We start from the raw sequence: 25,532 nt of genomic DNA on the forward strand, positions 1-25,532 counted from the left end.
GTCATGCACCTGGCCGAGCAGGAGAAGCTCAAAAAGTCCTTGAGTAGTCTGAGCACTACTTGGCAACAACTAAAAACATCAGTGTGTTATCAACATTATTCTAGTACTAAATCCAAACCACAGCACTATGCCAGCTACTATGAAGAAAATTAACTCTATCCCAGCTGAAACCAGGACAGGGGTATTGAAAGAATGAAAGTTTCAGCCTCATAAGTGGAAGAATAAAACTCTTAAAAGCACCTAAATATGTAGAAATTTACTATATTTCTAGAGGACTACACATTAAGACCCATAGCCATAAGGAGATGTAGACATTGTAGTGCCCCAAACCACCATGCTAACCTTTAAGTGCCTGGCTGCATATACAGAATGAAGGGTTGAAGAAATAAGCACAAGTAGCAAACTAGCAAGGGGCCAACCTTAGTGCGCCATGAAGGAATGTCAAAAGGAGGCATGTATTTGAAACCCTGCATCTTTTTAAAGTTGGCCCATGACGAAAAGGATGGGAGTCCTTAACTCTAGCTTTTTGGCAATTAACTCACTGGAGGCAGAGCACTGGCTTGCTTTCTTCTAGAAGACAGTACTGGCACTGATCTTTGATATAATCGCTTCATAGGTAGTTTAGCCATCCAAGTCTGAAACATTTGTTAGATAAAATTTGTTAGCACCTTGTCCTGCAGGCACTCAGATATCCCAGCTGCTATTGACACTTCCAGGTGATGCTTTAGTTGGTAGCATGTTAGACAAAAGTTAGGCAGCATCTGTACTCTGACCATTATGTTTAATGTTTCCTGTTTCCTGCCGAATCTTACTGGTACTTAATCACTGTAATCCATCTAGATTGTACTTAGTAATAGCATTTTTTGATCTGGCTCTATTTTTGAAAATTAAATGTGGCATTTGTGGATTTCTTCATCAATCCATAAGAGAAGATTGAGAGACATTCAGTTCTGGGAGGAAATACTAGTTTTCTTAAAGAAGAAAATTGTGACAGTGCAATCTAACTCGTCACGAGCCAGAAAAATGTTTTGGATTTTTCAGGTTGGGGCAAACTCAGAATGAATGTTACAGTACAATTTCACATAGTGAGCATTGGCCTGCTTAATGCCATAAAACACTGTGTTTTTAATGTTTTTGGCTTTTGTATTTTTAGGAAAATGGTCACAGCTTTCAACATACAAGGCATTACATAAGGCTTTCATTTTTAGTAATACCTGTCCTTTTTATGTGTAGGAAGTTATATAAGGAAAAATAGTAGTAATGGTCCTTTTTTTTTTTAAAATCAGTGAAAGTTCATTGGAATAGACTGAACCTGTTGTTGCTTGTGTCAAAATCTGTTCCTGCTCTTTCAAAATCAAAACAAGGCAGAAACAAAAAGAGGAGGGGAAAATTATAGCAAGGTAGAAAATCACTCCATCCGCTGTTCATGCTCTTTCTTGCAGCTTCATTTCTGGCAAAAGACAAACACAGCATATACTGTAAGTCCTAGCAAACTTACAGTAATATCAGACCATTTAAGTCATTGCTCTCAACTGCTTTTCTGTCTGTTAGCTGAAGGTGCCGATATCAGACTTTAATTGAACAGAACAAAAGAAAAATGATAAGAAAAAGAAGAAAATCAGGGTTAAAATTATATGAGTGCAGGGAATGGGAATAGCAGCAACACCACCACATTGCTGCTGCTGGAGACTGTTCATGATTTAGTAAGGACAAGGTGGTGATGGTGTCATCTAGGCACCTCTGTATCTTCTTCTAGCTGAGATAGAACTTTATCTCAGGACTTTCAGGGCCTAATAATGTCTAAATGGATACTAATAACAGTTGGACTTGATCTTAAAGGTCTTTTCCAACCTATTCTATGATTATAATTGCAGCCCTAGGAACCAATGAGTATCTTTATCCTTTTCTGTTACTGTGTCAATATCAAGTTTTAAATTCAGTATCTGCTGTCTATATCAAGTCTTTAATTCCCTCTGGCTTTTTCAGCAAAATGGATGGCAGTGGAAGCAGTCATCCCTTTGTTATTTTGCTCACCAAGAAGGACAACATATTTGGTATGGTTTCATCATATTTACCATGAGAAGTACCTGTGAATTTCTTATTTATATTAATGCATTCTAACTCATCTCTAACTTTTGTTTACTTTTCATGAGACAGTATTAGGAGACAGACTTGGAATTCTCTGATCTTAAACAATTGACACTACAAATTTCTGCATGGTGTATCTTAAGACATTAAAGTCTTTTCTTTCCCTTACTCATTAAATGAGTTATTGTATGCGGACATGGCTTCATTAAAGCCAAAATTTTTGTGAGAGTTTCTCAGCACAAGTATCCACACAGGGAAGCCATGATTTAATTTTTATTTTTCATTTATTTATTCATTCATATTTGTATTACAGTTATTATCATCATTTATATGCTCCTTATCCTAGGGTGTATTGACTGGCAGATGCAGTTTACATTCACAGACCTTTTCTTTGTATAACTGTGTGACTTCTAGCCTCCAGAGAAATGGGTTACACTTCTGCATCTTGTTGTTGGTACTTCTTAGAATTACTTCATGCATACATGCATCTGTATTGCTTCGTATCACCAGTATTTGTGTTCTACAGCTCATAGGTATAACATGCCTTTGTCTGCAAAAGGAAGTGTATTCTTAAGATCCCTAGAAGCGTATAGCTGAGAAAGTGCAGAGGGAACAGCACACAAAGTCAGGCTCCAAAAACGCGGTAAACCTAGGCTGCTGCTACTCGCAGGGGCTTTGCCAATAGTGTAAGAGAAGCTGTTCCTGAGAATACTGTGAATAACACAGTGACTTTCAAGCACGATGCGACTCCTGTGGTTTTTGGGAGGACCTTCATCCTTCAACACCTGCATGCTCTCCCTACACTCAGTAGGATAAATAGAGGCGATATCCAGTTCTTCCAGGACAATGTGTTATCACGGTAATTTTAGCATGCTGGTCCATTTCACTGGGAAGAGCTAAAACGTCCCAGCAGATAACTTATTCTAAATGGGAATACTTAGTATTTGAAAACAACTTTTAAGATTGAAGAAGTACAAACAGATGTTTCAAGTATTATTTTATTTGGAGTTTTTAAAGTTATCAATGAGGAGAAAAATCACTTTTATTTTAAATTGGCACTAATTCTTTTATGATACTCAGTACTTTTTAATGCAAATATAGCGCATAATTGATGCCATTATCTGCTGTAAACTTTAATTTTTCATTACACACGTATGACCAGATTGTCTCTGAATACGTAACAGATAACCTCTTCATTAATTTCTGTACATTTATAACAATGCACAACTGGAAAGATGCATTCATAACTCTTAAGAGGCCTGGTTTAATGGTTAAATCACACAAATGAGGCTTGAAAGTCAGAAGAAATTAATTCCTTCTTTCAATTCTGTTGCAGACATGGTTGTGAAGTGGAAGTATTCCAGTTCTCTGAACAAATAGATCTAAATTTCAAGCTGTTTAACACCCACAGTTTCTGTTTCATATAATCGGCAAAAGTGTGTTCAGCATCTCTGCAAAGATTAAACATTAGGTATCCAGGAATCAAGACATTCCCATTACAGATCACTTTTAAAAGGTGGATCATAATCTCTGTGTACCTGTCTTGCCTCATTTGTTAGTTATGGTTAGAGGCATCACTTGTAATTTGTTTAAGAACTCTTACATTACTCTTACATTGCCTGATTTACTATTTTAGCTCCCTGCTTTGCCTTTATCAATTTAGGAGTTCAGTCTTTGATACCATCCCTCATATCCTTGATATTTACACTGAAGTGGACTTCTCTCTTTAGTCCCTTCTTTTTCCTTTCTCCCCTAAATCTTCTATTTTCTCTGCAATTTTGTCATGTTGATATTTATATAGCTGCGTGCCTTTGTTTGAGTAAATGAAGGCTTAATTTATTAACATCTGTATATTGAGATCTTATGCCAAAGACAAAAACCACCTAGTAGTATGCATAGTATTTCTATGCATGTAAAGAGAACGTATTGCACTTGAAAAAGAACAGATACTTAACATGCAACATGAACACTCCACAACAGCTTCAGTAACTGAACCTGAACCAGGTCAGAACATGAGCTTGCTTCTTTGCAGTGTATGCTAGTTTTCCTACTCTTTATTTCTTCCTATACTGGCATGTTCCATATGAGGCATGACCATATAGCCTGTCAAAAACTGTTCATCATTAAATCATAATTTTTAAATTAATATATATTCTTATATTTAATATATATTTTTATATTTCTTTGCAGAAAGAGTCATATTTATTTGTCTGCTGATTTAAATAACCATATGCAAATTTAGTTAAGTAATTTGACCTTGTGTATTTTCCTGGAGAAGCATCAATATATACTATATCAACATAATGAATTTGGCATTTTCAAAGTGTCTTTGTAAACTAGTAATATAATAATTAATAATTACAGGAGGGCAGGAGAAGGAAGCAGCATTAAAAAAAACATGCCACCATATCTGAGGAAAATAAAAATAATCCTAAAGCATAGTAATTTTTAAAGCAAAACATTTTAGAGGAGCATTGCCTTCTATATCCTATTTGATTTTCAGAAATCATACTACCTGAGTTTGCAGAGGATGATTTTCCAGATATGCCAGAAATGGAAATAATTAAAAAGAAGATTGACCTTTTCATGCATGACTGGCAAACAGTGGAGTCAGAAATCAAGCAGTCATCTCTAGTTCAAGTTGTTGTTTTAGAGATTGCTGAGCAAACTCCAGAAAGTCTGCTTAATCAAACTGTGCTGGTTATGGAAAGTAAGTGATACTGTTTATGTGATTGCACTTAACCTACCAAGAATGATTTGATATTGTACGATTTGATATGATGAATATATTGGAGGGGTAGATTATACTCAGTTCTGTATTACTCACATGAAGTGGCAACAGGACATGCTGTGTTCTGTGGGTGAGCTGAAAAGCACACTAGCAGCCTTTAAGACATAAGAAGAGTGGGGAATATATATATTTGAAAAATACATATATGGCTATACAAATATGTACACAATAGCTCCCTAAACATTCCGACAGCACAGTTCCCCAGTTACTTGCTCTGTCTGTTCATGTCAGGATACTGGTTTGAGAAACGGACAGATAACAAAGGTTCACTAATGTACAATATTCATTTAAGCCAATGAGACTGTCAGGGTGTCTCTACCCATCTGCGCAGTATTGATATTTTTTTGGCAAATTACCTTTCTTCACTTGTGAAGTTTGAGTACTGGATAAATAATATTAATACTACATTTTTCCTATCATTACTACAATGTAAATGTTTTATTAACCAAAACATCTATTGTGCTAGCTTTATAATTAAATTAAATTTGACTGATGATTTTCCCCAATGAACAATAGGAAAAAAACCTGTTGCAAACAGTAATGGCACTATCTGCGTGTGTTTGTATAATACTTTTGTACTACAAGTTACCGATTTACATCAACCAAAAAACAACCAGTAGAATTTCCATTTTTGGAGGAAGCGATACATTAATTCCTACATCCGGGAAGAACGTTTTGTTCTAGGAGTAGGAGAAATGCAATATACAGTGGGCATGATTTTCTTTCATGTATGTGCTTGCTTTTATGGACAAAGAGAATAGACTCTAGCATAGCCAAATAAAAAATATTTAAACAGAAAAAAAAACACCTTTCCAGAACCTTTTAAATATCATGGTTGGGAATTATCTGCTGAAGACTTAGATGAGGAAGCAGAAGATCTGGCTGCTGAAGGTGAAGATGAAGAAGAAGTTGAAGAGGAGGAGAATGAAGATGAAGAAGTAAGCATGCTGGCTTTCTCTATTTATGCTTTTACTTTAATTCATTTTTTTTCAGGTTGAACATAACCCCAGGGAAGTCAGATTTTGCACCTGATTTTGTATGATCCAGTTTCAGCCTTCTTACAGAATAAATATCAGCATTTGCTTCAAGAACACTTTCATTGTATTCCTATGTTCTGGGTGATAGTAGTTTTACTCCAGCAAGAAGCATAAATACCCCATGCTAACAGAGAGAATGAATGTACCTACTTTTGCCAGATGGCAAAGAGGGGTTTTATTGTAGAAACAAATTTGAACTTTGATTTCTGTCAACTAACAATGATTCTGTGAGCCAACATATAAACATCAGAAGATGCAGAGTCATAATGTGCAATCCTCTGTTTCATCTTGCCTACTGATAATTTTCAAACATCCACTTTAATGAAGTTAAAGGTCTAGCTTCACCTTTCTTTTATTTTCATCCTATATTGGAAGTTGCCCATCCCCAAATTTAACAGTACAACATATCCATATACTGCACTGGAACAGTATTAAATAGGTTTTTTAGAAATTAATTTTATTGGATAAGTAATCTGACTTCATAATACCAGTTCTCATTGCCTTTTCTGAAGAGGTCTACTTCTGCACATTTAGAAGCAACAGAAAGTGAGTTTCAAGAACACAGTAGGAAAAGATTTTATAATAGATAAATTCTAGCTTAATTTTGGTCTTCCACAGCTAACAATGATATTATAATTTCAAATTTAAAATTGTCATTCTTTTCTCAATAATTGTCTCACTAGACTGGACAATTTGTTATTTGACTCTGAATCTAAAAAGTATGCATTTTCATGGACTTATATTCAGCTTACAAACTATCTTGAGAGTATCATTCTCATTCAATGCTCAGTTGATGTATTTGACATTACTTTATCTGATCTACTTAGTCTACGTGAACTACTGAATTCAAATAGTTTTTGAAAATTTTTGTATTATTTTCAGGATGAAGAAAAAACTAAGGAAAAGAAAAGGCATATGGGAGACACAAAACACTTTTGTCCAGTCAGTCTGAAAGAGAACTTTGTCCTTTACCCAGGACTCTACGAACATGCAGCTAAATATCAGGAAAAGATTTATTACTTTTCAACTTCTGAGTACAGAGATAAATTTTTGAAGAACCCTGAGGATTATGTGGCTCACAATGAACCAATACAAGTGAGAACCTTCAAAACTGTTTAAAGCAGATAATAACAGATTAAAATCACTATTTCCCACTCCCATTCATAATTGTTTATTATTGCTGATTTTTTCTAGGTATCAATAAATATATCAGGCAAGTCCTTGAAACAAGAAACCCACATTGCTTTCCTAGTGACTTTTTAGTGTACATTTAAATTAAGACATTGAATTAATGATGCAGATAAAGCAGAAAAGAGAGAAAGATTATAAGGGCTTACAATAATAATAAGATGTGATTAACAAATCACAAATATTGGGGTTTTTTTTTACTATCTTTAAGTCTTTTTTTGTAAGTTGAAGAAGGGTAAAAGAAGGGAAGATCTATCAGAATTGTCTAATGAGGTTTCATTTTTACCTACTGGCATCGACTGCCATAGTGTATTTGTTCAGTATTTCCAGAGAGCAGGTAAGCTGTTTGGAACAGCAGTAGAAAGCCTGGAAAAATAAAAATGCAAAATGATGTGACTATTTTTGATGCCATCTTTGTAATGATATTTTGAAAGTGAAAAACAGTAAGAGGTGCACTGTAGATTCCAAATTGTTATAAAATATTCCAATTCTTCCCTATAGGCTCCTCCTTTACGGGTGTGCTTACTTGGGACTCATGGAGCAGGTAAAACTACTTGTGCACGACAGATAGCAGACAAATTAGGCATTTTCCATATTCAGTTTGAAGAATATCTACAGGAATTGATCTTACCCAAAACTAAAGAGAAAGTTGGGCCCGATTTTGATGAAGAACCTCAGGAAGATGACAATAAAATGCCAATTCTATCACAAGAGCTAGACGACTTCTTTCAGACTAAAACTGAGGTTGAAAAAAGCAAACAGGTAACAATCTGATCTTTTTTTATGTCCATACACAAAATAACCATTTTCAGACCAGAATAGGAATTTCCTATAAAATTTTAGCTTGATAAAAATCACTTATGTTAAATTATTTACTTGAAGAAATGTGGAAACAATAGCTTTTGAAAGTGTTTTCTTATGAATGCCACAAACATTCTTCAAAACATTTCCAAGAATTATATACAGGTGTTTTCTAAACAGTAGAGATAGGTGCTAAATGGGGCAAAGGAAGACAAGTTTTTATAATATGCAGGTCATATCTTGTCAAAAGATCAGAAATATTTCAGTGTTCATAACAGGGTAAGCGAGGTTTTGTAATCTGGATTGTAGCGTTGTCTTTGCCTAATGGCAGCAGAGTTTCAAACCAGAAAAACCTCTCAGATAGCATAAAATATGCCTTGTAGTTAAAAAACTGTTTAAAACAGCTGGATATCCATGACACTGGTAAAACAATCCATGAATGATAGTTTTCAGAAAAATAGTCCTTTTTCTTAATCAGATTGAATACTGGTTGAAAATCGTCATTAATATACATTCTAAAATGTTTATCAGGAAAGGGTGATTTATTTTATTAGACAGTGATATATTGGGAAAAACAGACAAGGTTTCAATGCAAATGAATTCTTCTTTAGACAGCAATGGATATGATAAAAGCCTTTATTGTGTGGAGAAGTCTCAATACACAGGTGCACAGCATATGAATCTTTCAAAAAAATGCACAGTAAAAAGACATTGAAAATCTGCCTCCTAGGCAATACAAATAAGGGTTTATCCTCAAAGCTTCAGGAAGAAATAAGTTTCTGAATCACATTCTAAGAGCCATTTTTTTGTGCTCCTGATACCTGCTACGTTCCTTCAAGCTCCTAGTAGTGTTCCTGATGAAGTAATACAAGAACAGGTAATACTGGAAGCAAATGCTTCCACACAGGTGGAGTACAGATCAACATCATGGATGTCAGAACAAAAATTCAGGTTTTCATCAATTAAATCTAAGAGGACATTCTTTTGGCGAGTCAGTTTACAACTTGGTCATAACAGCCAAAAATATGGCAAATGTTCCTGGCCCTGACAGTTATGGGTGGCTCACTCAGCTTTATTTTTTTGGCATCAATACATGTCTTACACTAAGGCACTTCTGTTAGTATTTCTTCCTCATCATCTTTTTATCTGCTGGTAAACAATCTTCTTCTACATTAGTATTTTTTCTCACACTTCTTGTAAAGCACTTATCTGATGGCATGACCAAAGCACGGCTGATGCAACTGCACTTCATTTTAGAAACCCATTCATTGGTCCACGCACAAAACTGTAGAGGATAATTTCCAAGGCTGTGGACTCCCTAAGCATTTCTCTGAGTATGACTACCATCAGATTGTCCAACTATCCTGTTTTTCACTGATCCACTACCTCTCCAAAATAATTTCATTTAAGTTCATTTGTATCATTCTCTTTCACTTTGGCATAAGATGCTAGAAGCGTATCTATCAAAGCTTAAGGTAAATGTCAACTATAATATTCAAAGCAAAGATACTAAAGGCAAATAAAACATACCATGCAGTCTGGGAAGTTCAGCAAAAAGGTGTCATCCTGGCTGTTTTAGCATGTGTCAACCAAAGCCACCACAGCATTAACAGGTCTGGAGAGCAGCCTTGTCCTTCGAACCATCGCTATGCAGCGTGTTCTCTTTTCTGTACCTGGAATATACATCTCATGTTTCTTTTCTTTTCTCAGATACAAATGCCATTTCAACAATTAATCTGCAGTGGTGATGTCAGTGATACATTTTTACACGGGTTTTGCTGTTTTCTCCCACTTCACACATTTCTTTCAAGGTGTCTCTGTGTTACAGATCTGGCTACCACTTTTGCCTTCTTAGGTATCTGTGATGCTATACTAACATCTTTTAATATATGCTGTGTCAGGCACTAGAGAAAATATTGCTCACACACACACTACATTAGACCCGTGGCTTCCAGCATATTCTCAAGTTCTTTTGTCTATGTTATCAAAATAGATGTTGGGCATAGGAATTCTTATTCAGACATGTCCTTGCAGCAAGCAGCTCTCTACTATCATTTTGAGGGTTCCTGAACAACTTTGGATCCTTTTGTTTAAAAAGGCTTATTCCTTCATTTTCTGACAGGTTATGCTAACAAATTCTTGAGCAATTTGGGTTAATGTGACTACTACACGAGGAAAGGACAGCAGAACTTTGCAATGAATTCACAAAAGAATCTCAGGGGACAACTTAAATCCATTTGCTGAGAGGGACAGGAGAATACCTAGCTGTGTGTTAAGTTTTTTCTCCAAGTGATTTTGGATGCAACTTAGGGGCATGTTTGATGGCCACTGACATTTAAAAAACACTCTTTTGGCAGTGTATATCTAGTCTGTTTAAACAAATATAGATGACTCTTTACAAATGAGATCTTTATAAGGTATGGCAGAAAAATAATTGAACTCTTTAAAGGATACCAGATACATTTCTCTTAAGAACTTTGCCATTCCGTTTTCAGGGAAAAAAATATCAGCTAACTAGAAAATATTTTTTTCTGTGAATATTACTGAGAAAAAATAACACAGCAGGTCAGGAACAGTGATATTTTCTGACTTCTAATGTTGTCTTCTATCAGGTATACTAAAAAATAAAACTAAAAACATGTATTTTGATATTGTGACTGATGTAAAGTAATCCAGAATCACCAGTCTATACCCTCTTTTCATTCTTTTTTGCTGCAGTTTGTGTCAGGAAGCCATTTTATGGGAAGTGCATCCTCAGCCATATCAATCTCACAGTGCTGCATATTCTGAAAAAAACAGTTTTTCACAAGAACTTAACAGCTAGATTTGGTATTTGAATGCTCTGCATTTGACTAGTCATTAATACTACTACTGCTCTGTAGAACAATGCTGTCTTTCTGATTTCTGGTCACGTGCCTATACCCAGTAACCTTACATATCTTTCTTTGACACCTTTCTTTGGATTGCATCAAAAGATAAAAGTTGCTTTTAAAAAGTAAAAAACCATTCTGATGTAGAGTGGATAGTCTTCCAGCATGAGAACATGTATAAATAAGTGGAAAACTTGTAGGCAATTAGGAAGAACTGTGATCATTTCAGTTTCTATCTCTCTGAATTGAACATATGTATAATTAAATACTTAACAGTTGTGCTTGGGTTTAGGTTTCACTGAAACTCATACAGCAGCAATTGCCCCAACTCAAGGGAATTACCCAACCCCAAGCACGTCGAAAATATCCCAAAATGTATAATGTAGTACAGTGAAATGTGGCAAATGAGTTTACTTTGTTTCTGCTGGTTTAAATCAAATTAAGACATTACCTTACTTAGTCAAAAATAAATAAATGTGTCAGGTGGAACTTTTTTTTTTTTCATTTTTTTGTGGATCTTCTTTATCTAAAGGAAGTGGAGTTAACTGATGAGGAAGGAGCAATCAAAGCAAATCTAATGGATGATGAGGCACTGCCTCCAGAAGTCCTTGATAACATTGTTCTTGACTGGTGGAGGAAAGAGCCATTCCGGTAACTGTAATTAGATTCTCTTTCTTTAATTAATCTTAGGAAGTATATCATCCATTGTGTCCACAATTACAAATAGCTATTGCAGAGATTGTTTCAATGCTTTTGTACTCCTTATGAATCATGACCTACCTCTCAGTCTTGGTTTTGTTGCTCTATTTTGATTGATATATTGACAGTAGTATAATGTCTCATGTGCTCTACACAGGACTGGACAAAAGTACTTAGTGCTCTTAAATTGGATTAAATCTTCTGAATAGTTAGGTAGTTTTCATGTGCTTACAGGATAGATATGTAAATAAACCTTTTATGTTTTCATGTAATTAATAAATGTGGAGAGCTGGAGTCCAGCTGTGCCTGTGGAAAGCAAGGACAAAGCATCAGTGGTCTCCCAAATAACATTCTAAGAGCTCCAACAAGCCATAGAGCTTTCCAGACATATCTGACCTGTTTTTACATCTCTCTGGAAGGGAGATGTAGGTCATGCAAAATTCTCATCCTATACTAGAGAAGAAATTGTCAGGCATTTCTGAAAAATAATTTTTCAGGCGACAAGCTTTCTGTGGCAGATGTTACCAAAATAATGTTTGGGGCACCTTCTATTTTTTTGAGAGCAGTGCCTAAGAAGTAGTTTTTAGAGTCACACGAGCAATACTGAGGACACAACTTATTTTGGCTTGTTAAAGTTTTTTTTAAATAATTAACCTCTGCACATTAAAACCTCAGAAGAAATACATCTGTTAGTACACCAATTATACACATAGCAAAGTATCAGTTTTACATTGTCAAAAGATAATACCTGAAAGTACTGTTTTAATTTTACTCTTAACACATACATTTAATAAGGGAGTTTGTTTTTTTTTTCCCAAATTAATTGCATTTTCATTGTATTGCATTTTAAACTACATTATGTAATGATAAATACCTTATTTTCCAATTAGGTCCACGGGATTTATACTGGATGGTTTCCCTCGTACTTTAGATGAAGCCCAGTATTTGTCAGAACGAGGACTCTGTCCTGATGTTGCAGTTTATATTCAAGTAGAAAAAAGTGACATTCTTGACCGTCTTTTTCCTCCACGTCTGAAAAAATGGAAAGACAGACAGTATAAAAAAATGGAAAATAAAAAGAAACTGAAAGACCTGAAAGCAAAAATAAGGGTAAGTTTTCCGACCTGTCTCCTTTTTTGTAATAATTTCAGCAGCACAGGTCTAAACACAGATTCTAAAACTCCCAAAGCAGTGAAGAGCAACAGAGAAACGGATATGGGAGCCAGGAGACACAGCCCCACACATTCACAGCATTCCTAGATTTATCATAGGAACCAAAAAGAAGTTAGGGCTCCTTTCCTCCTCTGCAATTAATTCATGCAGGAGTTTAGATATCTCGCAGCCCAAGACAACTGCCAGACAACTGGCAGTCTGACAGAGTGCCAGACATCTGGGAAGTCCAGGACAAAAGGCAAGAAGATGGAGAGAGTGGATATGGCCATAAGAAATCGAATACATAACTTGCACTGTACTGTTGTTGCATCCTGGATTCCCTGAGCACGTGCCGTTGAGTTGATCAGCATCTCCCATAGGCTGACTTCACAGGTGCTGTAGGGTGTACACGTTTGTGTTTCTAACCCTGATACTCTGCACAGAAATGTAGTAGCACTAAGCCACATTCTCAGTGCTGTTGCAGCTGCACAGTCTCCCATTTGAATAAAGCTGTGCCTACTACTGAACAGGTTACAGGTTACTTGGAGTAACCTGAAACCCCTATGCACATTTACAACCAGCACATGCAATATATTCAGGGCTCCTAACTTTCTACAGAAGTGAGATAAAGTAATTCACATATACTGTCAGTAAAAGGTCTGAGCATAAGTTATTACAGAGCAGCTGACACACAGGAAGTTAGTAAAGTGGAATCTGGAACAAGGCTCATACAATACCAGTAATTTTTCTGAACTGCTTGTGCCAGAGGTTGGCTCTGAGAATGCATATAATCTAGGAGAGTTAAAGTATTTTTCTGATTTAGTCTTTCCTGATGGAAGTTGGAAATCTTGCCAGAAAATGTACGTTCTAGTGACCAGCCTAAATTGCTGTACTAAGCTCACCCTGTAAGCAGGTACATGTAAGTAAGGGATAACTCCAGTGGCAAATACCTGTGTTACAGATCCTAGGGTCCAAACTCATAATGAACAGTGTAGGCATCAATGTGGTTCCTGATGGCAAAGGAAAATAACAGGTTCCTATTTAAAACATACACAAAAGAGTGATACAAATTGATAAAGGCATTAAGAAGAAAGGAAAGATCAGAATCAGGATTCCTGAGCAACAGTCATTTAATATTTTTGCTCACGTGTATTGCAATACAGTTTTTAGTTACACATTGAGTATTTTTCCATAGCATACAGTTGGTGAGCAAGTCAGATGGTGCTATGAGAATGCAGCATTGCTGAGTGTACTGTTAACCCTTCTTTTCTTACTAAAGCTAGAGGACATATAGAAAGTCTGGGAAAAGCAGACAGACAGTTGAATGCTACCTTCGAGTTTCCTTCTCCACTGAAAGAAGCTGGCAACAGTGCATTGAGCAATGAGTACATCTGCAGTGCAGTGTGGTCCAGGAATGCCAGAGTTTAGTCACAAGGGTAGAGAACATTTGTGCAGTTTCTTGCTGCTCTGCTTAGAATGCGCTGGTATCCAGGCCACTTTGCTCAGAGTTAACATGGATTTCTCAAATTGCACTATTGTGTGCATGTTGACATACTCAGTTTCTCTGATCTCAGTTCAGGTGACAGCATTACAGCATGCAAGAACAGCAATTACAGGTTGAATCCCCATCAACCCCACAGGCCTTAAGTAGAAGGCTTCTGCCTATTACTTCTGAGTTAGGATTTAGCTATCAGGTATTTGACATGTATCTACTGATTATGTATGGGGGACTATATTTCAAATGCTTATAACTTGGTCATAATTGGGCAGTTCTAAACAGGCATAGGGAACAGTACACATTTAATACTATGCTCAGTTACCCCTTTGCCAAATGGCAGAAACCACCTATAAGTTTAGAAACTCTGTAGTTTAGCAATAAAAATATTCTAATATTTTCAGTGTGATCAGAATCAGTGTGGTTCCCCCCCCCATCTCAATCTCAGAAGGTGCCAAATTAGTTTTACTAAAATTTACTTACATGTTCACCTAATAGAGAGGTGTATCTGGTCTGCAAAATTCCAAGCTGCACAGATAGTATTTTTTAACATTAGAAGCAACTGGAAACAGTTTTCAAGTGGAAAGAACATTAATTCTAGATCACATTACCAATTCTCAGAGGAGAGCTTTTACTAGCAAACATCATTATCTTCTCACATCTTTTTTTCACTAACAGGATGAGAGGATTGCTAGAAGAAGGGAAGAACTTTTGGCAGAAAAAAACCAAAAGAAACAGGAGGTAAGAAAACAAGCTAATAAGAAATACTTTAAATAGAACTGTTTGCATTCATATCTTAAAAATTTCTAGAGCTTTTAGTCAGAGTTTTCAGGGCAATGTAGAATAGTAAAAATGTGATAGACTGTCAGACACTTCTAGTTTCAAAAATAATTTGACATGATGTTTGAATTGTTTTAGAAACTATTGACTCATGAACACTAAAAACAATTTTAAAAGAATTCTCAATTTGTGCTCCAATTCAGAAAAATACTTACAGGTGTGGTTAATGTATCTAATTTGTAAGCATATGAGTAGCCCCATTAATTGCAATTAGGCATGTGTTTTAAGTACTCTGTCAAATCTGTGGTTAATCCAGAATAGGATTTTACCACAATTTCTGCCCAAACTCAGTTACAAAATATATTTATAGATGCATTAATGTACTACTTGACTGCTGATGAAATTCTGTCAGCTACACTTTCAGCTAACATGCTCATTTATAACAAAGTTCTGCCAAACTACAATACCACGTATGAAAAAAAATACTCCTCTTATCAAAACTGCAGTGTAGCACTTCAGGTTTTTAAGCTCTCTTGGAACTGGTACAATGCTTCACTGTATGCATTATGCATACATAACCCTCTGTATTTTCTTCTGAAATATGATTCTAGCATTTACTAGATTTTTGCTTACAATAAAGGATACCCCAAAATGAGGTTTTGTTGAATTAGTGATTTTTCTAATTACAAAAGAGACAAGAATACCGTATGTTCCTTCAAAATATCTGTATCATAAACATGAAACGACAAAATAATTTACCTTTATAGGCTTTAGCAAATAAGGAGCATTATGAAGCCACTGAGGAGGAAGATGAGAATGAAAATGAAGATGTTGAAGCTATACTTGAAGAAGAGTTTTTAGAAGAAGAAGAAGAAGAGGCTGAAGAAGAACAGGAGATTGATGCTATTGAACGCATACAAAATGAAATTGCAGAAAAGTTTGATTCAGAAATAGATGGTTTACAAGGTGTACAGGTACCTATTTCACTGCTTATTTTGTTAGATTATAGGATTGCATGATGCAAGAAGAGTTTTCAGTTTTATTTGTCAAATTTAAAAGTTATAGTGCTTAAACAATCATGCTGCTGTACTCATGATCTAAATATGTGAGCAAGATGAAGGCTGTAGTGAGAAGGTATATACTTTAAAAAGTATGTAATTTATAACACTAATATTGTGGGGGAAAAGCAACGGAAAATTTCAAGGTAGACTTGGGGTCCTTATTTCCTTTTTGGTAGGTCAGTTGATGCAGGCAACCAACCTAGAGAGTCATAAATATATGAACAGTATTTCTAAATAATTTTAAGGCAAAATTCTTGTTAGACAACTCTAATTTTTTTATACAGTTCTTATTAACATAATTTTCTTGAAATCAGTGCAATTACATATGGTGAGGTAACCTCATCTAACTTTACATATCTGCAACGTTAATGCCCACGTCTAAGGCATTAAGTAGATTGGTGCCATTTGTTTACTGTATACTAAGTATCTTACTTCAGAAGAGTGAATAAACAATTCAAGACATTAAAGAAGAAATCCCAGTAACAGCCTTAGCTCTTTACATGAGCAATACAATGTTTCAAGTTAAAGCTAGTGGAATACTGTAGTTCCTCTCTGGCATTTGGGAGCATATAGTTTGTTGCATTAGTAAACTGGTGACAAATTTGATCAGAAAAGGAACAGGCAATTAAGAGTCAGCAATTTTTGTTTCTCTCAAGAAGTACATAAATCTCAGTGACAAGAGAGGTGACTAGCGTTTTAGAATTGGTTATCATACTGAGTTCTGCTTACGACAGTAAGTGGAAAGATCCAAGACTGTGGATCTATATAGATATTGTATGTAAGTTGAGGAATTACACAGAAGTAGTATCATATAATAGAATTACATATTGGGACTAGATACCACTAATATTCCCTAGTTACAGCTTACTCAGTATTTTTGCCATTATTTTTTTTATTCCAAGAACATTTACGCCTTTATAAATAACTCTAAATAACTTATTATTTCTGATTCATTATTCAAGACTATTCTTTACTGTTCTCTGACTCCTTAATTGTTGGTCCTCTTTGACATTGCGGAATCTTGGTCTTTTATGGAAAACTAAATGATTACATTAAAACACATTAGCACTTGTAAAATTATTACATGGCTAGAAAAAACTCTGTAGAAAATGGATTGGTTTTATAGTCGAATAAGCCAGGGAATAATAAGTCACCAGAGAGCAGCAATGTTTTTAAAGAGTAACTAAATAAGCCATCCTAAATTGTTTGGAGTAGAAAAAAAGAATGATATTTGGGGTTTTTTTAAATAAAAGATACTTCTCAAGCTTTAGCTTTATCATAGTAGATTCCTCAAAGTTAACTGTCAGATTGTCTTTTTTTTTGTTTAAAAAAAGTGTGATACTTAACATAGGCTGGGTAATTTAAACTTCAGTGGGCAGGAAGACCAATTCTCATCTCAAACAAAATTTTGCTGATTTATGGTGTCTGAGAACACGTTCAAGAAATCCTTGATAAATCTCAGAAAATCTTGCTGTCAGTCATTATTAAAAATCTGGTCATGTTTATGATTCTAACATTTCATTATGTTTTCATTAACCAGGAAGAACTTGAAAAGTTGTTAATACCACAAATCAAGATCAATGGAGGACGGAAACCTCACATTGTACGCTACCAAATATATAGCAAGCTGAATTCTCTAATGGAAAATCGTGGAAGCATTTTTGAGAAATGTTACCCGATAAGTTTGCCACTTGCACATAAGATGTTAGTTTACTCATATAAATTTCCAAGTTCTTTTGGTCAGTGGGATCCAATCAAGGTAATGTTCTTAAATAGCTGAAGAGTATTTTCAAGAAGTAATACTTTTAAAAAATATATTTCACACAAAAAAATACTATCAGACAGTAGTAACTAATACCAGAAATATTTACTGTAAACTACATCACTGAATCAAAAGTACACCACCGAATACACACAAAATACAGCAAGCATTGATAATAAAAGGTATTGATCTTTTCAGTGCTGCAGCTAAATTAAGGCTGAGAGGCATCTAGTAAAATGTTACATTAGCATTGGCAACACAATTAAAGGTGGCACTGAATCAGAAAGAAATGCCTAATTCTTAATGATACACAAAACACAGGAGGAGAAGGCCTTAAAGCCTTCCAGAAGCAGTGAAAACAAAGGATTTGGGGTTTGAATTTGTAAGAAGCCACACAGGTGGCCATCAACCCTAGCAATGGCAAAAAAGCTGAACCAAAAAATGTTAAATGTATGTAATTCATCAGCAATAATTCTTTGTTGTCAAAATTTACAAACTTTGAAGAGCAACCAATCTAATTCCATAGTACTTTACTAGAGAACTGGAAAGTCGAGGTCCAAAAGTACTCATGTCTGCCCCCAAAAGTGGGCTTTTATAGGTAGCAAGTGAAATGTTTGTGGGTACATTTTTTGTTTTAATGCTAGAAATAAAAGCAGGTTGGACTACGAGTAAATCAGAAATAAAAAGGAGGATTGATTAAAAAAGCCCCAGTGAACAAGACACAGAAAACAGGAAGTTCCTGAAGGAAATATACTTTGGCCTTCATTTTACTATGCTAATTAATCAAATAACTTTTATTCCCTTTTGTACGGTCATCAGGTTGGGTCTTCACCTGTTCCAGATCACATTTATCTTTCTTTAACCTTGGCAATCAGAACTGTATATAGCTCAGCTCTTACTATGGCTTCTATAATCAAAATACTTACTTAAAATGTTTTAGGATCAGAATCGCCATGTCCACGGCTGCATCAAAGTGGCATCTAATAATCTAGGGACATATTAATAGAGGCAGATATTTCTTCTCTTCTGTCATTTCCAATTACTGAACCCCAGCTTATATGTTTAATTCTTATTAGTCCCTACATACTAGACCTTGCACTTCGTTCTATTAGATTTCACTACATTTTTGTCATTCCATTTCTCCAATTCATTAATTTATGCTGTATAGTGGTTTTCTACCAACCAAAAAGTACAATTCAGTTAGAAGAAAGAAGTCATAGAAAGCTATTAGATAAAATCAGAGTGGTGTGCTGACAGTGGAAATGTACATGCTGATAATAATGAAAGGGAAATAGGATCATTTTGAAGGTATTTTAGGATATAATAGAAATTATGACATTGATTATGGACCAGAGGTTTTTTGTAGAAAGGCAGATAGAGTATATGCCAATTACTTTTAGATTCAATTTGGGGGGGAGGGAAGTAGTTACGCAACTGATTAGATAAGCAGAGAATAAAAATGATGAACTGAGGGAGGAACGGGAGCAGATATACAGTAGAACAGACTCCTGGCATCTTATAAATTGAGGGCAAGCACCCTGAAATGACTTGATGCAGGAATAGGAACCTAAGAATCTGAGAAGGGTCTGGCAAGGTAATGCCATGCAGTAGAACAATCCCATCTCTTAATGTAACAACCAGATCAACTTATCTATACATTTTCTGATTCCTTCAAAGAATACTAATAGATTTGTGAATTCTCTACAAGAAGCTGAGTTAGCTCTTCCCCGTTATTTCATATGTATGCCTGTAACTACTGTTTGTTTCCTGAATATATTTCAATTTGCTCAATACAGGGACAGGTTTGCTGGACTATGTTTGCCAGGATCCATCCTGGAGGTCTTTTCAAAAAATTACACTTTCTCCACCTTCCCTTTTTGTGGAAAGAAGGCCAACATAAGCAACAGGTTATTAGTCAGTAACAAGTTAACTTCTGAGTCCCTTCAGAACTGTAAGGTGAATGCCATCTGGTCTGGGCAATTTTTTTCTACAGATGTCAACAGTTTGTTCTAAAGCATCTTTTATTGACACTTTAAGGCAGTTCCTCCAAGAAGGGCTGCAACAGGGGTGTGACTGAGTTCTTCCTTAGTGAACAGTGGGGTAAGGAATTCATTTAACATTTCTGCAATGACCATTTCTCCTCTTACCTCTCAATGATCCATCAACACTACAGACTTTCTAGTGGACTGTCTGATGTGTTTGAAAGGACTTCACCAGCAGTGTATGTATGTATTTTACCAAAAGCTTGCCTTGTTGTGGCTTGCCTTGTTGTGGTTTTACACTTCCCATAACGTAAGTATTGATATTCTTCTCTGTTTTCTTCATTTGTACGTGACTTCTGCTGAATACAATATTCTTAGTGTATCTTCTACTGTCAGGCAGGTAAGTGGTTTTAATTCACAGAGGAATAAAATTATTTTCTTTATTATTTGAAAATTAAAAGAAGTATTACGTTATACTTCTCTGACTACACTCTCTTGATGGACAGAAAGTGCTACGGTACCACCTACTGGAAACAGTGAATATTCTTTGTCTTCAATGTTTACTTCATCTTTTTGTACAAGAATTGCGTATGTATGAAAGTTCCTCAGACTTGGACAAAATATTATGTCTATATGTATGAATTTCAGAATGCTTTGATGGTTTGTTTCATACACTTGGTACTCCTCTACCCGCCTATTAAGCCACTTTTGTAGGATGGAGAGAGAGGAGGCTTTGTCAAAACTAATAAAATGCTTCCCACTTTGTATATGCTACAGCTAAGTGAAGGAGATGTACTCAAGCCACAACAAAGCCATGAAAACACTGTCTTTCCTGTAATCCATCGACAATATATCTATTATTTTTCAAGTAAAGAAAATAAAGAAACATTTATGAAAAATCCCATCAAATATATTCGTCAGCCAAAACCTAAACCAGCTGTGCCAGTTAAGATAGCAATCGTGGGACCTCCAAAATCTGGAAAGACTACAGGTAGGAGCCAGTCTTATATATAAAGCAAAACCTTCTCTAATGACTGAAGCAGTATCTGTCATTACGGCTACTAAAAATCAGAAACCATTAATATTGTTGGACTTTCTGGTTTTCTTGCTGGGCACAGAATCTTTTAGTTACATTCTCATTTGATGATCAGATACTTATGCATTGTCCATCTGAATTTTATCCCAGCTTCTTAGGAAGTTAGTGACCTGGACTGGCACTTAGAAAATCTAGACTTAATTTATACCTCTTGTATTATTTCTGATTATTTTCTAATAATTTCTTATTTCTTTACATCAATATGATCTAATGTAAAATTAAGAAATGTTCTTAGGATCAAGGACCAGAACCCAAAACTCCGCATTCCCCAGTCTGTTTCCAAACTTAAAGATTAAAAAACCCAAGATTTCTATTCTTTCTCCCCTCTCCTTCTTCCTCCATAACTCTTTCAATCCACAGGACTCTGCCTTTAACTGGAGGAGGAGACAATTCAGCTTATACACTAGCTTAATGATTAGAATAGGGTGTTAGAAAAAGAAGAGACAGGTTCAAATTATCTCATAGTAAGAAGGAAATTTTAACTGTATTTCCCATTTCCTGGATAAATGATCTAACTGCTAGGCTGTCTTGTAAAAGAGGCAGCAGTGGAAGCATATTTTCTAAGAGATTTTGTAATAATATTGACTGCTGCTGAGGTTTGTGCTGAATTGAAGGCCGTTAGTGAGTTGGGCATGCTCTGCACATATGCAAAGGTTCAGGCCCTTTAGGGGCCTAAGCAAGGTTAGGTACCCACTTACCAAGATTATGCATTGGAAATGACCCAGAGAATGAGCTCTCAGCAGTTTGCTTCTAAGACTAAGGACATACTTGAACATACTGGTAGGTTGTAAAGTTGCTAACGTAAAAGTTGTATGTTGAAACCAAAATGTTTTGCAGTTGCCAAGAAATTTGCAAGTGTCTATGGGTTACTGCGCCTGAGTATGGGAGATGCCATACGGCTAGTGCTAAACAATCAGCCAGAGAGTGAGTTGGCATATATGTTAAAGTGGCATCTTCACAAAGGACTGATCATACCTGATGAACTGGCCGTCCAGGCTCTAGATGTGGCGCTCATGAATCACGTGTGTAACACCACCGGGTAAGAGTCTTGTTTGGGTTTTGGGGTTTCTTTCAAGACACGCCACTCCCTTCACAGGCAGTGATTTCCATGTTACCACTGTAAAACGATTTCACTAAGGCACATCAGTGGTTTATGCGTTAAGAAAATAATGCGTACGAAATGAGGCTCTTCACATCACTCTCGGAAACCAGACTGAAGCACAATTTTCTACAATTTTCATGTAAGTATATTCCTATAAATCCAAGTAATATGCTTTATGAAAGTTACCTTTTTTCAGTCAATAAGCCAATATTTTCTATTATCCTTTGAGAACTATGATTTTATTTCTCTTTTACCAACTCCAGTACCAGCTTGGACACATCTGATTCCCTTTGGTCATGCAGACTAGTTCAGTACTCCAGTTTTTTTGTGGTTTTGTTAACAACTGAAGTTATTAAGGAGGAACTGAAACCAGTGAGTCTTTCCATGTCATTCATATGTGATCCTCATTTCCTAGGCTCTTTCTCCACCACTGAAACTCCTTCCAAACTGTGCCAACTTAAAAAACTTCATGATCATGATTTCACGACATTCAACTCCTCTCCCCAAAAAGGAAAATTGTTACAAGGAAAGGCAATTCTGGAATAATCTCTGAAAATTATTTGAGCTTGAGATCAGAATTCTTTCAACTTTTCTTTTCTGTTAAATACTGGAATATTGTTTCAGTATATTTTGCCCCAGTATTGCCTAGTATGTGAAAAGCATTTATTCTTCAATATGATTAAAAAAACCTCTTCACGTACTGTAAATAATTTTACTTTTTGCTTGGAAAACTACTCCTCTCAATCCATATGGAGATTTCCCATAGTTAAAATCATGTTTCTGAATGACTGGTGTGTCAGAATTTTAAAGTCCACCATTTTTAGAAGTCAGAGCCATCCACTTCCATTCCTGTGCCTTTTGCCCTTTGTTTATTTCCTTTACTCTTTGCTATTTCTTATTCTACCTTGATTGTAAATTCTTAGGAATGAAGACTGTGTCTATCAAGTCAGGGCAGTGATAACTTCATGGCATGGATGTAGACCTTTGTCTCTATTGAGAATGTACTAGGAATACACATAGTCTTAATGGTTAATTAGAAACTGACTTCTTAGGAAAACTGTCTTTCTCTTTCTGTTTGTATGCAGAGTTGTAATTGATGGATATCCTGTAACAAAAAAACAAGTAAACCTCTTGGAATCAGCTAGGATAATTCCAGTGAAAATCTTTGAATTAGAACTGGATGCAAAGGAAGTGTTCAGAAGAGCACTGTTGGATAAGGAAAGCACGAATAGGTAGTGATGCTCTCTGAATAGCAATATTTTCATCCAGATATTGTCATTTCTCTATTTACGTGTCTCAGTGCTACTCCCAGAGAGGCTGTACCTAAGCTGGTACATAACCCAGCTGTCTCCGAACTCCACATATGAAAAAACATGGACGCCAGTTCCTCTACATTCTAATGCTTTGATTTCCCCAGACCAGAAATGGAGACATAAGGAATTTGTGGCATGCTCTGGCCAGATCCCTGCCCACTGCTTAGTTAAATTGGTGGTAATGAAACCATACATTGGAAATGTTACTAGTTCACTCTGCTGCTGAAGTTTATTATTCATCAATTCAATTATTATCAGCATAAGGGAAATTGATACTTCATCTAATAAACTCTCGTTCAAGACTTAATCGGAGTTCTTTTTAAAAGATGGAAATAATGTACACAAGAATTTTAATAATGTATACAACTCATGAGTTACTCATCTAAGCCCTTCAATTCAGCTCGCTCCCTTTGTTTTTCTAAGCAGATAAATATTCTGTTTAAAGAGCCGTTGGTTGTTTTTGAGGAAGAGCAGTAAGTAGTTTATAGACAGACAGAATTAAAAAGAACAGAACATTCACCTTAAAATTAAATTGTTTAAGAACCTGGTTCTCATTAGAGGAAATGTTTCTAAGAAGTTCCAGATCGCTTAGAGCATTATTGCATGTCTCTTTCATTTTGTCTCTTTCTTTTTATCAAGTAATGAGTATAATGCTTAATTGTTTACTGAAAGCCTAAAGACAATTTGCATTGCAAAAAATTAAATTAATGCTGTCTTTTTGAAAGTATCTACTTTAAACTTTTCATTTTAAATACCAAACTAATTATATTTCATAGGCTTAAATACAAATCACATGTGCAATATCAGATATTTCTGAAAGGTACAACTTACAGAGAAATTAATCCTATTAAAACAGAAGTTTATCCTTTTTTTGGCATCATTTAACTTAAGAACCAGAACAGGAAATGATTCTATGTTCTAGTCAAAATATCTCTTCTGATCTTGCATATTTTTAGAGGCCAGATGGATTATTTTCACTTACGTATATGTGAATATGACAAACAGTTTTCAAAATATATCCAAGATGATGGCTACTTCTTGATTTCAAATAATGGCATAATTCAAAATTAAGCCTGTTTTTCAATAAATAATTTACTTCCATTTTAAAAGTCTCATAGCATTTTGCCTAGGGTACCACTTAATGTTGTATTGGTAGTGTGTGTCAGTTAATATGTGCTGATACATTCCGTATCCTTTGCAAAATTATTGAGTTGTATTTGGGACATAAATAGCAAAAGTTTTGTTCTTTGTTTCTGAATGTAACTGATCAGAAGTATGCTGCTTTTCATATGTAACTGGTAACAGTCTTAGTAAGAAAATTGTATTTCTCAAATATGTTCTACAATGTCAAATAAGTAGAATTTTGTAAAAAGGACTTAAAGTGAACTCTAGAATTTACACCTGAAATTCAATGAAATTATCTAATCTTCAGACTCAAATCAGTGTTATTTTTCATTATCTTCAGACTTCCCTACCCTGAACATGACAGCTCACAGATTCTAGCTATTAAAAATTCCTGCTATAAACAGCACATCGATGCAATTAGGACTTACTATAAGAAGGAGCATCAGAACTGGTGTGTAATTGATGCCTTTCAGAGCAAGTGGTGGATCTGGAACAAAGTACTGCAGGAAGTTCAAGTGGTTGTTAAAGAAATACAGATATACCTGGAAAGAATAAGAGAAGGTAAAAGAAAAACAAAGTTTCTCAGAAAAATACGTGTTTCCTTAAGAAGCTGCAATGTCATGAATGCATTACAACTTCAACTTGCTTTGGATGAAGCTAATTCTTGGGCACATACATACCCTCAAATTCTTTGATCTCATCTGCAGAGATCTTGAAGAGATCTCTTGAAGAAATCAAAGACAAAACCAACTACAGGACAGTCTGAGGCCATCCTCCAAAGAACAGGGGAACCGAATACAGCTGCAAGAAGTCAGAGGTCTCATGGTCCATGGCAGATTCCTCAACACTGGGTGATAAATTACAAAGGGTACCCCAAAGTATACAAGGGGACTATGACTTGCAGCTTCGCTTAAGTGTCAGTGGAAGAAGAGAGAAGGAGGGGGAAAATGTTAATTATTAAGTTCAGAATTAAGGTTAAATATGCCCTCTGAGTTATTTCTGTGCTGTGGGAGGAAAACTACTTTAGTCTAAAATGACACAGTTCCCACTCGAATTTTTGTATGTCAGCATTCATAAGGATTAAATGTGCCTTTTAAACATGCCTGTACAGTTTAACTAGAGTTCTTCTGAAGGGCAAACAGACTTCCTTATCTTATATTCACCTTTTGGTTTTAACTTTTACAGCTCTG

The 25,532-nt window shown here is 35.5% G+C and overlaps 1 protein-coding gene across 1 annotated transcript in view; it reads left to right on the top strand.

Moving 5' to 3' along the window:
* AK9 (adenylate kinase 9) overlaps positions 1–25,532 on the top strand; it is a 69,216-nt gene that overhangs the window by 36,715 nt on the left and 6,969 nt on the right. The window contains exons 19-31 of the mRNA XM_035900309.1: positions 4,592–4,798; positions 5,696–5,817; positions 6,799–7,011; positions 7,606–7,866; positions 11,308–11,426; positions 12,365–12,584; positions 14,800–14,862; positions 15,669–15,875; positions 17,503–17,721; positions 20,484–20,697; positions 21,640–21,841; positions 22,990–23,136; positions 24,683–24,903. Of these exons, the coding sequence (XP_035756202.1) occupies positions 4,592–4,798; positions 5,696–5,817; positions 6,799–7,011; positions 7,606–7,866; positions 11,308–11,426; positions 12,365–12,584; positions 14,800–14,862; positions 15,669–15,875; positions 17,503–17,721; positions 20,484–20,697; positions 21,640–21,841; positions 22,990–23,136; positions 24,683–24,903 (2,415 nt within the window). The remainder of the gene's footprint in view (positions 1–4,591; positions 4,799–5,695; positions 5,818–6,798; positions 7,012–7,605; positions 7,867–11,307; positions 11,427–12,364; positions 12,585–14,799; positions 14,863–15,668; positions 15,876–17,502; positions 17,722–20,483; positions 20,698–21,639; positions 21,842–22,989; positions 23,137–24,682; positions 24,904–25,532) is intronic.

This window comes from Egretta garzetta, unplaced genomic scaffold (assembly GCF_000687185.1).
Source record: "Egretta garzetta isolate BGI_Z169 unplaced genomic scaffold, ASM68718v1 scaffold138, whole genome shotgun sequence".
In the NCBI taxonomy this organism is placed as follows: domain Eukaryota; kingdom Metazoa; phylum Chordata; class Aves; order Pelecaniformes; family Ardeidae; genus Egretta; species Egretta garzetta.